Genomic DNA, 16,375 nt, shown 5'->3' on the forward strand with positions numbered 1-16,375 from the left:
AACCACGGCTGAAAGTAAAAACCTGCTCTCACTTGGTATGACGGCAGTCTCCCCCGGCGGCCCGGTGATGGTCACTGGTATATTGACCGTGCTGGAATGGTCTGGATGAGGCTGGGACATCCTGTTCACATTCTTCTGGTTATCAGCGTCTTCCGACTGCTCCGCCAATTGCTCCAGCCCACTGACGGGAGGCTCGGCCTCATTACGGTGATCCCTGCAGTTACATATATATTATTAGCATGGTTTCCATGTGGTGGGAAGATTGGAGAGTCGCCAGGAGATCAGCATGTGAGGATATAATGAGTTTAACTATCTGATAGTAACATGGAAGGTCTGTCATCCGCTGGGAGCAGCCATACTGCCGTGCAGTACTCCCTAACCATACTGCCCTCATTCTTATGTATTGCCGGCTGAGCTCACTGAGGGGGAGATGTACCGAGCCATGGAAAATCGAGACAAAGGACTTGTCCGAAGCAATTTATCTATCACTGTATTTAAATGGACACAGATTGGTTGCTAGGGGCAACACCTCCACTCAATCTCTCTCTCCAAGGCTTGATGGACCCCTACCTCCCCATCTCTAATGTCCAGCTATACTGTACTCTCCATCTAAAATGAGTACATTCCTGTCATCATGTGTTATTTGTAACTCTATTATTATTATTATTATTATTATTATAATATTTCAGTTATGTAATTAGAGTATAACATTAGCTATTGGCTAAGTATATATTGAGGAGCTATACTAATGGGGCAGTAGGTGGCCTGTAGTATAAAATGTCACTCTGTAGTCATTCTTTGTTGTGAAAGCATACTCCCTTATAGAATCTACTTGCTAATCATCTATACTGTGGGGCTTACATGTACTTGAATAGTGAAGTCATAGTTTCCTCCCCTCCTGCATTCTGCAGGAGACTCCCTGAAATAGCAGCAATCTCCCTCTCTCCCTCATTAGTTTACCAATCTCCCTCATGTCACCTAGCCCACATTACACTGTTACATTTTTGGGGAAACAAGGAATGAGAGAGAGATACATTTACATTGAATCATCAGCGCCATTTCCCAGTACTTTACTAAGTATAGTATCTCTTACTAACTGCTTTGGGGCTCATCTACATTTGGATATAAGTCATTTTAAAATATTCCTTTCAGATATAGCAGTACACACCCACGCTTCTAGGGGCCACGTTCACAATTGCTTTTCACAATCTCTCCATACATGGAACTAGACACACCCTTTGGGTGGAGCATGACAAGCCCCCCTCAATGGGGTGCTGTGCAAAATTCTATTACCAACTATAATCTCCCTGAAACCAGTTTTCAAAAGTAGGCAAGTATGGTGAAGTACATTCGGCAAAACCCTTAGGTTCCAACTGACTATATTAATTGTGGTAGATGTATGAAGCACTGTTAAGGGAAATAGAAGTGAGCCAGAGGAGAAGTGGCCCATGGCAACAAATCAGCTGCTCTGTATTATTTTATATTATGCAAAGTAAAGGTGTTACTTCAGTGCTGATTGGGTGACATGGGCCACTTCTCCTCTGGCTCGTTTCTCCTCCCTTGTCACTGCTTTAGACATCTACCCAATTGTCTTTACCATCCAATATTTCTCACTGACAATCCTATGATCACTCTGAGGTACTGACTGTACTACTAGGGGTACATTTACTATAGCTTCTAAAAATGAAAATAGGTGATGTTGCCCATAGCAACCAATCAGATTCTACCTATCATTTTGTAGAATGCAATAGAGAAATGATAGACAGAATCTGATTGGTTGCTATGGGCAACATCACATCTTTTCATTTTTTAGAAGCTGTAGTATTTTCCCCTACTGTCCAGCACCCTGACTGTATTTTCTATGTACAGACGTAGCAACGCTCATCGTTGCGGCACTAATTGCCATGTGCGATTTGCACACAGCGGGGGAAGCCATTTTGTGGTGTGCCTAAAATTCATGATCGTACAAATCAAATCACTGGGACCTATCGCAAACAATGTGTCACACACCAGCATTCACTGGAAAGTGTCCAGCTGTGTCCCTGGTCACAGATGAATCCATAGTCTGCAGTAACAAATGTTCAGGCAACAAAATGGCTGCCACCAGAGTACTGTGTGTAGGCAGTGCATATACTACAAATATACACAGTTGTTATTTCCTTTTAGTAATATTGCAATTTCTCCAAAATGAATATAAATGAAGAAAAATCTGCTGACAAGGATATTTTTAGAGATCATGGCCTTACCTCTGCCTGTGGTTGCGATGCTCCCTCTCTCCCGACTCTACCTCTTTGTTTTCCTTTTTGTCCTCTGCATCATATGTGGAAAGTGTTTTGTGCCTGTTCCGGTGTCGTGACCGTGGGAGCTCCTCCCCATTTTCTCCCACTCCGCGAGTTGTGCCATCGCCGTCTCTGTTGCCAGACCTCGATCCACCTCCCCGGTGCCGAGACTTCCTCTCACCTTTCCCACCAGATGGCGGTTGGCCGTTGCCTTCTTTGCCTTGCCTCTCGGCTGAATGCCGGTGTGTGCGGTGTCGTCTGTGCTCCCTTTCAGCCCCCTCTTCAGGAGAAGTCCTTCGATGGTGCCTCTTCCCCCTTTCTTGACTCCGATTCCGTTCTGCTCTTCCTCCTTCTTTTCCTCCTTCCCCTTCTTTACTACGACTTCTGTGCTGGCGATTACGTTCTTCTCTGTCATTGCTACCGGAATCGCCATTGTGATTGCCATTCTCCCGACTGCCACCATTGATTTCGCCAGTTCCACCCTCTTTATGCCGGTGTTTCCTCTGTACTGTTTCAGTAGTTACCTCTGGACCAGGTTCTAGTTCATTTGGAGGAAGTGGGTCTGGGCTGCCATCTTTGGTCTCAGTAGAGTCCTGGGGCTCCACCAATAATGGTCGATCCATGTGACTCTTCATGTCGGGCCTGAGACGCAGTGTGGTTGCATATCGCAGTCGATCTTCAGGTTCCAGTTCACTATAAAGGGCTTCACAGCTGGCACGGAAATTGTGCATGCGGATCTGGTTGGTACGCTGCTCCCACACTGAACGACATTTGGTTGAGTTTTGCTGGCTGCTAGAAGGAAGGTGGGAGGTTCTTTAGTGGAAAGTGGGAAATGCATACCGTTAGAAAATACTTGAGGTCAAATGTTAATGAAAATTATGATAACTGCATGACAAATTATAGAGGATGAAAAGTGAGAGCAGAGAATAGACACGAGTAACTATTGTGGTCATATTAAAACTATACAGTAGAAAGGGGGGATAGTAATTGACTTGTGTGGATGAAAGGTTTTAAGAAGGGGAAAAGCAATGGGGGGTGGAGAACAGTGTGAGTCCCGTGTCTACCATTCACTACATCACATTGATCTTACAAACAGAGAGACATGATCAGCCCAAAAAACATAAAACAAGCAGATTGCAACCTGGGTAGAGATTAAGTATGGCTAAAATCCCCACCCCATACGTAGAATCCATGGCTGAGCTTTAGGAAGTTGGTCTCCAACAAGGGAATGAATAAGTTAATAGGCAAAATAGGCAGCTTCTCTTCTCTTGCTAGTATTTTGTATGGTCTCTCCTGTTCGTTACGCCAAATATACAAACCAGAATCTGTGGTCACTCTTAGATGTTAGACAGTGCAAGCCAAAAAGTCTGAGAAATATAAAACTAATCCACCATTGGGGATCCTCAGAGAAACTTGAATTGTCCACTACAGCTGTTAGATCCATATTAATACACATGCTTCCATTTACGTAACTTATGATCTCAATGTGATCTTTCACCCTGCAGGACCTGCATGACCTCAGGAACTATGGTTCACCCCACTGACCTTATATGACATCACTCATCTTGAAAGTAGTATCCGGAAGGCCGACAGACAATTATTTATTTATTAACAGTTTCTTATATAGCACTCCGCAGTGCATTACAGAGAATATTGTGAACATTCACATCAGTCCCTGCCCAGGGGAGCTTACAATCTATATTCCCTCCCACATGTACAGGCACACACATTCATCCTAGGGTTAATTTTTGTTGGGAGCCAATTAATCTACCAGTATATTTTTTGGATTGTGGGAGGAAACTGGAGTACCCAGAGTAAACCCACGCAAGCATGGGGAGAATATACAAACTCCGCACAGTTAGGGCCACGGCGGGAAACAAACCTATGACCTCAGTGCCGTGAGGCAGTAATGCTAACAATTACACCAGGCATGTCCAAACTATGGCCCTCCAGCTGTTGTGAAACTACAATTCCCATCATGCCGTGCCACAGTTCGACACAATTAAAATGTTGACATGAAAAATCGACTTGTCAGTGTCTAACTTTTTCTATCTTTTTTTAATGTCCAACTAATGCATGTGTGACTTTTATCAATTCTAACTAATGCATGTTCGATTTTTTGTCAATGTCTAACTAATGCATTTCTAACTTTTGTCAATATTTAACTAATGCATGTCTAACATTTGTCAATGTCAAACTAATGCATGTCTAACATTTGTCAATGTCTAACTAATGAATGAATAAAAAAAGGCATTCTATTCTAAAGTATATGTGTCTATAGCTTAGTTTAAAATGTTCCCCATTTCACTTTCTTTCAAACTCACTACAAGCTATTGTCTTCTGTTATCAGCTGCTTCTGTTATTTGCTGCCACAGTTTAGTGTACAATGTCTGGTTACGGAGAAACATAAGGAATGTAATTGGGAGAAAGGAATGAGGGTTTAAAGTGGGAAGTGACTTTTATTTGTGAGCATCGGGACAAACCGTCCCACCTGCGTACCCATGAGAACGCCCATGAGAGCTGGCCGTTCCCATTGGTGAACCACATCCCCACCGCCATCCGCCACCACCCCGATCCTTGCGAACGGCTCATGACTATGCAAGTCGCTAAAGCCATTCGCAAAGCGAAGCTGCACATGCGCTTAATATGCCACGCGCATGCGTAGAGCCTCAAACATCGGAACGGGCCAAATTTGCCCCATTCCGAATGATTCCGAATGAGGGCCAACATCAGGACTAAGCCAGTGAAAGTCAGGAAAAGTCAAGGGCTAAGGTATCAGTTCCAGCTAGACTAGAGTAAGGGCTCAGCAATCAGCGATGTATTCCAACCTTATATACCCCCATGTTACAGGGGATTGGTTATATCCAGGTGTTATCCAGGTGCTCATTGGTCTTGAGTTTAAAGAACCAGGTGTCACGTTCACGGTGGTTATTATGTGCAACATGGCACACGTAAGACGAGTCAGCTCCACTACTGTTACCCTTCGCTCTAAAAAATTGAGTATTTGTCATAGGAGATCAGTAAGGGAAGACTGACATTCCTGAATGGTTACATGGCCACGGTAATGATTGCCTCTGAGGCTTCTATCTCTGATGATAATTAGCGTGTGATAAAATCTGCTATAACTTCTAATAACCATTCCTCATGGTGCTTGATGAGAGACTGGCGGACACAAAAAAGAGCTATTCCTGATAGAAGGGGATATATTATTTAAATACAATTTAGTCTATTTCATGTGCTTCAAGACTTAGGTCTGAATTAATTTTCTGCAAAGGGAATAACTGGAGGAGAGAGAAGAAATACACCCTTCCGAAGCCAGAGAGCAGGATAACAGAGGCTGCAGAAGATAAGAGGACTGGAGGCCACCAAACCAAGGGGTTTATGTGTAACAAATTAGATGTTTGTGATTCACCAAAGGAGTTGCCGCAGAGGACCAGTATATAATGTGGGACATGTGACGTTCAATGTGTGTCTACAGAGACTTGCCATCGACATGCCAGACCTCCAAGGACTGGACATTCAGCCCAACTTCTAAGAGGCAGGAAATTCAGCCACATGCTGGAGGCAGGACATTCAGCCAGACATCCAAGAGGCAGGACATTCAGCCAGACATCCAAGAGGCAGGTCATTCAGCCCAAATTCTAAGATGCAGGACATTCAGCCACACGCTGGAGGCAAGACATAGAGCTGGACTTCCAAGAAGCAAGACATCCAGCCAGACCTCAAAGAGGCAGGACATTCAGCTAGACTTCCAAGAGGCAGGACATTCAGCCAGACTTCCAAGAGGCAGGACATTAAGCCAGACTTCCAAGAGGCAGGTCATTCAGCTAGACTTCCAAGAGGCAGGACATTAAGCCAGACTTCCAAGAGGCAGGTCATTCAGCCACACGCAAAAGGCAGGACATTCAGTCAGACTTCCAAGAGGCAGGACATTCAGCCAGACTTCCAAGAGGCAGGACATTCAGTCAGACTTCCAAGAGGCAGGACATTTAGCTGGACTTTCAAACGGCAGGACACTCAGCCAGACATCCAAGAGGCAGGACATTCAGCCAGACTTCCAAGAGGCAGGACATTTAGCCACATTGCTGGAGGCAGGACATTCAGTCAAATCTCAAAGAGGCAGGACATTCAACCAGATTTCCAAGGGGCAGGACATTCAGCTGGACTATATTGCTGTAGCTGCTTCTGAATACACACTGCAGCTGAAAGTACTACTACCGCTTATACATGGACACTGCTTGTGAGGTTCCAGTGTATACACATTAGTATGTCTGTTGCCAATGTTACTTATTATCGAGCTGGACACATCATCTATGTGCATCTGACTTACAGGCTTGGGTAGAAACGTATTTATTTATTGTGTATTACCAGTAATTTATACAGTATAGCGCACACATATTCCGCAGCGCTTTACAGAGAATATTTGAACATTCACATCAGTCCCTGCCCCAGTTGAGCTTACAATCTATATTCCCTACCACATGTACACGCACACACAGACATTCTAGGGTTAATTAGCCTACCAGTATATTTTTGGATTGTGGGAGGAAACCGGAGTAAACCCACGCAAGTACAGGGAGAATATAAAAACTGCACACAGTTAGGGTCATGGTGTGAATCGAACCCCTGACCTCAGTGCTGTGAGGCAGTAATGCTAACCACTACACCGTCCATACTGCCCTCAGATTTATATCATCTCCCTAGGCACAATCAGGGAGCATCCTTGCTGTAAATGAGCCCCGTGTCTTCACAGCAGTAAATAGAAGTCTCCACAGACAAATGTTTCCCAACTTTCACCAAGTAAAACTTTCAACGTGATGATTTCTGCTTTGCATGAATTACTTTCCTGGCTGAATAGTCGCCTGGCTTCCATTAAAACAGGCCCTTACATAGGGCTCAGACGACCTACCCTGGCCACCCGCTGTGTGATGAGTCTCTATAAGGATGTGCAGCTCTCACTCACAGAGCAGAATCCTGGGAATCGGAAGACGGGAGAGAAGGCTCATTTGCATAGTGATGAGATCTATTTTTGAGATTCTGGCTTCTGTAACAAGGACAGCGCAATTAGCTGCCCCGGGGCACCTCGCGGGCACCACTAGTGTGGAAGCCATGGTCTGCACAGAATTAAATAAAAAAAGCAGGGGAAAAATCCAGACATCATTTCTACCTGTGTAGCGAGGACAACGGCGCAGCGGGGACTGTGTAACGAAGTGCGAAGACGGTGTGCAGCCAGTGACGTGCAAGTGCTTTGAAGTGTAGCGAAGCGCTTGCACTTTAGTGATGTGCAAGCAAACTTTAGCGGGCACACCACGGGTCGGTCTTGCCCTGTGCTGGGAGGCCTAACCGCAGCCCAGCAGTTCTAGTGTAGGGAGTCATCGCTAAACTACAACTGGGTCAGAATCAGGCCGTAAAGACCCACAATGCTGTATATGAGTGATAGTGGGGGTATAGATCATTAGGTCTACAACAGGATGGTCGACAATCATTGGGTCGACACCATTAGGTCGACATGGGTCTATGCCGACATTGGTCTAGGTCGACAGGTCATTAGGACGACACAAGCATTAAGTTGACATGAGCAAGGTCGACAGTCAAAAGGTCGACATAGCGGTTTTCCCTGTTTTTTTGACCCAAATGTCAACACAGTCGACATGGACACAGGATAAAGTGCACCTCTGCGCTCGCCGTGCTTTGGGCACGGTGCCTTGCTACGCTCGGCACACTATTTTATCCTCCCACCACGACATAGTGGATGGTAGGGCATGAAATACCGCCTGTCGGCACATGTCGGCTCAAAAAACAGTGAAAACCCAAATGTCGTTATTTTGACTGTCGACCTTGCCCATGTCGACCTAATGCTTGTGTCAACCTAATGACCTGTTGAGCATGTCGACCGTGTTGCCAGTAATACATTATAGATTCTAGAGCCCTATAACACGTGCAGATGGCCGCTGACATCTTCCCCCTCTACTTTTCTATTTACTGACGAACATCTTTGTGTGTGTCAGGAAATATCTGGCGAAATGAGGGACACCAAGCAAACTGGAAGCAATGACTTACACGCAAGTCTGGCCGAAGCTGTATCAGCAAACAGCATTCCAGCACAGCGGGTATCAAGACTGGAACGTCTGGGTGGGGGTGGGGGAATCTTCAGCAAAGAACCATTGGCTGCAACTTTAGATGCTTTCGCAGATCAGTCATTTGCATTGGAAAATGTTCCGTCGAGAGCTCAGCAGAGTCGGGTTGCGGGGAATGGAGCGCTCATCACATCGGGCAATGCCGTGAACTCAGCGAGTGCAGGAAATGGTCTAACGAGCAGTGGAGGAAGGGGATCTGTGTGGATGAATCCCCACCCCCTGTTCTCCATAATTCGACAAGTTAAAATCTGGCACCAACTTTAGGAACTGTACAGACTGAGGGGTGAATTTATGAAGCTTGGAGAAGTGTTATCTATCCCCATAAAGAACGTTATGAGCAAGGTGATAATGGTTCAGCCAATCAGCTCTTACCTGTCAATTTACATATTGTAGCTGATTGGCTGAACCATTATCACCTTGCTCATAACGTTCTTTATGGGGATAGATAACACTTTTCCAAGCTTCATAAATTCACCCCTGAGTGCTGGTTTCCAACAATGAAGAGTTCTGCTGGTTCTATGACATTGTGGGGGCATTTCTACAGCATATACAATGTGGTCCATATGTGGAAACACTAATAATCCAATGTTTATTCATGAGAACACTTTTTGGGGTATGTCACCAGTATGGCGGCCATCTTGGATCCATTGGGAAGGTAGTCATGTGACATATCAAACCGATGAAGAATTTCATAAGTAAAACAATGGTGGGCTTCCTTTTACCATATCGTTCATCATTCTCGAATGTGCTGAGATTGGCTGTGAATTAGTAGATTGACAGTGCCAAGACAGACAGCCAGTCAATAGGTCGACCTCAAAAGATCAACATGCAATAGGTCGACAGGGTCAAAAGGTCGACAGTGTCAAAGGGTCGACAGGGTCAAAAGGTCGACAGGTATCGCGCACTAGCGGGCATACCGCTGCAACGACAACGAGCGGCAGCTATATCTATATTAGATAACTAATGCCCACCGCTCTCCTGGCAGAGAGAGGAACCAGTAAGATAAAGTTGCAGTAAGACGCATACAAGCCAATTCATAAAAGTCAAATCAAGTAGAAAACTCCTTTAAATTAAGATAATTGTACTCTGTAAAATGACCATCCAGCCATAAGTGCAACTTTCTAATGCTCTCCCTATTTACAGAGACAGGCAATTTGGCACACATCAGGCTATAAGCATCTACCAACTCCGCATGCCAGGTGCTCTCCTGCCAGCTACCATCCTCTCTGCCTCACAGAACCCAGCTCTGAGGTGTTTCGCCATTCTTGCCAATGACCTTGGAAACACGGATCCGAATACACACAAAACAATCTGTTCTGCACATATTACAATGACAGGTTTAGGACCCTGCAGCCGGAACAGGTTTACAACGTTGCAACAAGCATGAGACGTCCGCCGCACACAGAAACTCTGGTAACACATGGCAGACATTTATATTCATCCCTGTACAATTACTGTTCCGAAGGCGCTGGCAGGGAGTCAGCTCAGACATCCGCACAACCATCAATGATCAAAAGCCATTTCGATAAATTCTACCTAGGCATTTACTGCCCAGTCAAGTAGTTGGCTGTGATCGCGCCCACAGAGAGGACGGGCTGCGCCAACAATTGTGCCAAGGAAACCTGTTTTCATACTGTCCCGACATCAGTTGTAAGCAGAGTCGCCAAAGGAGGGGTAAACGGGTACCTTTTTAGGGAATTCCAGCCTCGCCTCCCCTCCCTCCACACAGAATATACTTACCTGGTTCCAGTAGGTGTGTGTCCTCTGCGGTGCCATCTTTCCCGTGACATCTTCGGCAAGATGGCGACGCACAGTGCAAGCAATGCAGGGTTCCAGTAAGAAACCGATCATCTCCCCTCCCCCTTGAAAATTTGCCCCTGGAGGAGAGGCAAATAATATTCCCCCCCCCCCCCCCCCCCCCGATTATGCCACGCCCGCACACTCAGTACCTGGGCCCACACTGAGGCACGTCATGTGACCTAACCAGATATCTGCATCTAAAGGGCACATCAGCAGCTGAAATAAATCACCAACTTGTTGCCTGTACAGAGATAGCGTCAGGTCATAGAGACAGGATTGGTGCGCTGCCTTTGATGATTGACAGACAAACAAGATGAGCAGCAATCCTGCCAGCCAGGCACGTCCACCACAGAAGATCTGATACCTAATTTTCTGAACCACCCTTGCAATATGGACCCAATCGCACGACTGCGATTTTGCAGCACGGACAATTATCGTTTGTGTATGTGCCCGATACGACTATCGCCCTACACAGTGAACGGCACTATCAGCCACAAAACTGCTGCAAGCAACAGAAATCTAACCAACTAGGTAGATGGTAATATCACCTATCACTTTTCCTCCACTTAAGAGTCCACTGCTCAGATCTGCCTGAGAACAGCACACGCATTGGTCGGGGGAGCTGGCAGTCACGGGCCCCATTCGCCCTACTTCAGGGTCAATGGCGGCTCAGTACGGGGGGCATTGCCCCTGCCCTGCTGACATTGCTGTGGATGTATTTATGGCATGTTTTCCACCCTAAAGGTGCTAAAAGAGAATTTACATTGCGGACACAAAGCAGGACTGACAATGAGACAATCCTGGGGCACACAGAGAGCGCGGAACGCTGACAGACAGCGGACACGGAGACTGACAAGCGGGTCAGGGGCATCGTGGCGAGATGAAGGAGACAGACAGACACCGTGCAGCGTTGACAGACACAGAGAGATCTTTCGGGCTACGGATCGTGACCCCCCAAAGATGGAAACATTAGCAGCTGACGCCCGCCAAGAAATGTGTTTACACACAAAGACCTTTCCATGAACGGAGCAGAATTTCTCAATGTAAAGAAGTCGCCGCAGATCTCGAATGTGACAAAACTCAAACTGACACGGCTTACTATTCTAGGGGGATGGTAGGGCAGCGTTTACTACAGAATGCAAAAATACAACCATAAAGGACTTTAATTTTCACTTACAACAATGGCATAAGTTCCAGTAACAGCGTTTTCCCTTATTCATAACATATTGCAGCGCGCACAGTTACTATAGTGCAGCTACATGCTGGATTTTATGCTACACTGTTCTAATGACAGGTCACCAGCAAAGGACTCTGGGAAAGGGAATCACATTGACCTTTATGCCTGAAATATAAATTATTTTGAACAAAATCTAATAATGCTTTTTCAATGTCCCTCTGTTCAGCGACACCCAACCATATATTATTACATCAGGGGGCTGCAAAGTAATTTAAGTAAATATTAGTAATGTGCAGTAATAATAAGAATACTTTTATTTATATAGGGCTCTTACTCCAATAAGACTTGCGGTGCATAACAGATAGAATGAATGCAATACAGTACAGGAACAATGAAGTACAGAAAAGCTTTTCATAAACTATACTTAAGGGAAGTATGGAAATGCGTGAGTAAACAGGAAAGTCTTGAGTCTGTTTTTGAAGGATTCTAAAGGAGGCCTCTCTAACTGCGGGGAAGCGAGTTCCATAGAGTCAGAGCCGCATCCGACAGTGCACTGATCCAAACTATCATACATTCCAACCTACACTATCGGTTTTTATTAGCATAACTGCATTCTGTGCTTTTCAGACCTGCTTTTATATCACCAAGCTGCGTTTTTGTGAAGTGATACCAAAAAGAATCCTGGTGGCAGATGTAATACCGGACAACCTCTGATTTTTTCAATCAATTGACAAGGTATGGTTTTGCCTTGAAAACGATCGCCACTTAAAAAAAAGTGTGAGTTTGACCTGTATCCCGTCAGACCACCGAAGTCGGACACTTGGCCTCTGATCCCTGGAGACAACTCTGCCCAAGGAGGAGGGGGCAGTGATATGCACTGGCAACAATACTCTGCCTGATGATATAAAGGCATGGATGGAAAGCACAGACATTTGCCATTGGTCAAGCCACTCAATTAGAATAAATAATGGTGGACAAACCTTTGAGGTCCTATGGAACTGGCTGACAGATTTACAGCTCCCCAGGGGGGAGACATAAAGAGAAACACAGACAGACAGACCGACAGACAGACAGCATTGCAAAGACAATAAAAAGGTCACAGAACTATTTTCTCAGGTCAGAAATACATAAAAGATAAAGAACATAAACATACATATCGTCTATTTTTGAAAAGCAATTAAACTATACAGGCAATAAAAACCATAATCATCAACGAATGTTATTTGTAGTTGTAATGCGGGGAGGGGTGATGAGGGGGTCTGGGTGTTATGGTCTGCAGCGGGAAGAAGGGGGTGAGCTTAGGAAGAGCGTGGAGGGCATGGGGATGATAGAATAATGAGGTGGGGAAGTTGAGATGAATAAATATAGTAACTTATCCATGATGCTCAACCCGGCCAACAGCACCTGGCGCCCGCAGGGAGGATGGATGTTTGATATATGCGGGAGGGAGGGAGGGATCAGAAGCAAATTTTTATGTCACTTTCATTTTATATATATATATGTATTGATAAATCAGAAGTCCACACAGTGAATATCGTAACAGAGGGCAACTCACGGTGAATTAAGGTTGGAGACGGACGGGCTGCGACATATTGCACCTTGAGATTGCTTTACAAAACTGCACATGCAAGAAAAAAGTGAGAAACAAAATATATCAAAACCATAAAGGACATGTGGCTGGCAGGGAGGGAACAACGTTTTACCCCTCCGGGGTGGGGTGGGGTGGGGGGGGGGGGGGGGGGCTTCAGATTGGGGTGGGAAAGGGTAAAACATTGATTCTCTCCCCCATCATGATAATAAAAAGAAACAAAAGAGAATTGGGATGGAACGGAAGGTGAGTGACCGGATCAGATGGGGATCAGGATACAGGGGATGATCGTTAGGGGAATTGGAGGAGACATGGAGGATATGGCCCAATGTAAGAGAGATGGGCAGGGGGAAACAGGACTGCATGGGAGAAGGAGGATTGGGGTATATAAGGGGGGGGGGGGGGAGGTGGTATATTATTACTTGTCTTCCTTCCCACACCACGGGTGTAGGTACTGACCCCCCACACCTGTCTCCTGTCCACACCACGGCTGTAAGTACTAACCCCACACCTGTCTCATCTCCACACCACGGCTGTAAGTACTAACCCCCCACACCTGTCTCCTGCCCACACCACAGCTCTATGTACTAATCCCCCACACCAGTCTCCTGCCCCCACCACGGCTGTATGTACTAACCCCCCACACCTGTCTCCCTTCCCACACCACGGCTGTAAGTACTGACCCCCCACACCTGTCTCCTGCCCACACCACAGCTGTATGTACTAACCCCCCACACCTGTCTCCTGTCCACACCACGGCTGTATGTACTAACCCCCCACACCTGTCTCCTGCCCACACCACAGCTGTATGTACTAACCCCCCACACCTGTCTCCTGCCCACACCACAGCTGTATGTACTAACCCCACACACCTGTCTCCTGCCCACACCACAGCTGTATGTACTGACCCCCCACACCTGTCTCCTGCCCACACCACAGCTGTATGTACTGACCCCCCACACCTGTCTCCTGCCCACACCACAGCTGTATGTACTGACCCCCCACACCAGTCTCCTGTCCACACCACAGCTGTATGTACTAACCCCACACCTGTCCCCTGTGCACACCACGGCTGTATGTACTAACCCCCCACGGTACTTGTGTACTAGCACAGCGCCCATCGCATCGCAGACCATATCGCATGCGATGCGATATCGGCAGATGTTCTACAATGGCATACAATTTTAAAATTGTATGCCATTGTATATGGCATACAATGCCATACAATGCGATGTGATTATAATGCCATACAATGCGATGCGATTAAAAATTGTATAAGCACCCTAATGGGTGCTTACAATGCTTAAATGCACCCCCACGCCACCCCCCAAGTATAAACGTGAACCCGAAGCGTGGCGAGCGCAGCGAGCCTGCGAGGGGCGGTGGTACGCGTCCTATGACCTTTTCATACCCCCACTATCCACGTCGGCGTGGAATTGATTTTATATAGTGTGGCGAGCGCAGCGAGCCACCGAGCCCGAAGCATGGCTTATACAATTTAATATCGTATATGGGTCAAAATCGCATCACATGCCATCGGGTGTATGGCATGCGATGCGATACAAAATCGGGTGACTAATTATCGTGGGCGCCGCGCTAGTACACAAGTACCCCCCCCCCCACACACACACACCTGTCTCTTTGGCTAAAATTTTTTACTCTCTCTCCAACACCCCCCGCTCACTCTCTCTCTGTCACATCTCAGTATGGGGCCTATTTATTAAGAGAGCGATAAAGTCCCAACCAACAGGACAGGAGCTGATTGGTTGCTACTGCATCTCTCTTCATGGCTTAGTAAATAGAACCAATGTCAAATCTCCCTCCTTCACACCCCGTTGCTCTAGAACCTGTCTAGTTTACAATAGTTGGTGACAGTAAAATGCAAGGAAGCTACGCTGTGTGTCTATAAATCCAGTAAGAACCAATGTGTCTTTGTCCGTGAGGAAAGTCGGGAAGTATAGTACAATAGGAAAGTAAAACATACATAGATAAGTAGGAAAATGTAAAACAGGAGGCAACTCATAAAAAGTGTCAGCTCTTCAGGCGAGAAGCCTTCCCATAGAGATTCATTGGCTATTTCTTATATATACTATCCAACTTATTTCTATGATCGAGTTTGCAGTAATTCCCAGTAAAGCAGATAACCGAGAACGGGAGATACTGTATAACACCTGTGTCTGCATACATAGGTGAGTCAGTACAGCCTTTACTAGAAGAACAGGCTTTGGCGTCCTCACTAGGCCCGAATTTTTTACCTGACATTGTTATGACCTTTGGAAATTTATAACGAGCCTCTTATAACACTTATCTTATTTGTCTGGCCACAATTTATTTGGGGAATCGCCATTACACAAAATCAAAGGACAGGAAAAACAAAAATATTATATCGGACTCTCTATGGGGTTCCTCATTTAATTGATGATGTCATGTAACTGAACAGTGATGTTACTAATTAATGAGTAGAAAGTTCTGTGGGTACCGCAAGTTTCACAGCTTCACATCTGACGGTTAATGACGGTGCGATAACGCACTGCAGCGCTGGACGGATAATGCATTATGGTGCAGCATCACCGGCAGTAACAGGGACTACAGTCTGAGCCGAAGCAGTGTATCCATCACACGAGAAGCCCACGCCGGCCCATCTGTTCGGAATCAGCTGCCCATCTGACGGACACATCTGCTTTTTAATCTGTTTATGTGCTGGAGAGGGCTGTAACAGACTGGCTTGCGCTCTGGCACTGAACGCAGAACAAGGCTGCCAGGGTATCGCCGTACACAAGCAGTGTCTAGCGTGCCCCGTGACCTGTGTCAGGGCGGTTGGTGAATTGCTTGTTGAGAAACAAACAGAACTTGCTACGTAATCAGCATTTACTGAGCGGAAACGCTGATTAGCGAGGGTGGGGATCTGGAGCCGAAGCTAAGGCAGTGCAAATGTGGGCTGTAGATTGCCAGAGATGAGAAAGTATATTAGGGAAAACACATTTTTGTGTGTAAATATATATATTTTGGAATGATAAAGGAGTTGTGTTTGATGGGCAGTTTTGGTGGCCATTTTCCCACTGATTTTCGTATCGCTGCTGCTGCCAGCAGCAGTGCAATGTTGCGGAGTCTGAGCACTAGAGTGACCAGGCTCCGCTGCACATGCGCAGATAACCAGAAAAATGGTCGCTGCACCATTTTACCGGCAGTTCTGCCCGCGCTCCTGCCACCACCGCTGGACTCCGGAGAGTAAGGGCGGGATGTACTAAAGGGAAAATGAGGTAAATCGGGGGTTTTACCGCATTTTCCTATGTACCATTACCCGTCCGCCCCGTCTCCGCCTGGCAGGGTATCGCCACCCTCTGATACCCTATAGAAGCCTATGGGCTTCTATCGCAGCCCACCGTCCGCGCGA

General features: G+C 46.2%; 1 protein-coding gene across 1 annotated transcript in view; it reads right to left on the bottom strand.

Moving 5' to 3' along the window:
- CACNA1B (calcium voltage-gated channel subunit alpha1 B) overlaps positions 1 to 16,375 on the bottom strand; it is a 235,649-nt gene that overhangs the window by 55,754 nt on the left and 163,520 nt on the right. Inside the window, exons 19-21 of the mRNA XM_083158627.1 lie at positions 12,949 to 13,011; positions 2,247 to 3,092; positions 33 to 214 (exon numbers count right to left, since the gene is read on the bottom strand). Of these exons, the coding sequence (XP_083014753.1) occupies positions 33 to 214; positions 2,247 to 3,092; positions 12,949 to 13,011 (1,091 nt within the window). The remainder of the gene's footprint in view (positions 1 to 32; positions 215 to 2,246; positions 3,093 to 12,948; positions 13,012 to 16,375) is intronic.

Source organism: Crinia signifera, chromosome 9 (genome assembly GCF_055691185.1).
Source record: "Crinia signifera chromosome 9, ASM5569118v1, whole genome shotgun sequence".
Classification (NCBI taxonomy): domain Eukaryota; kingdom Metazoa; phylum Chordata; class Amphibia; order Anura; family Myobatrachidae; genus Crinia; species Crinia signifera.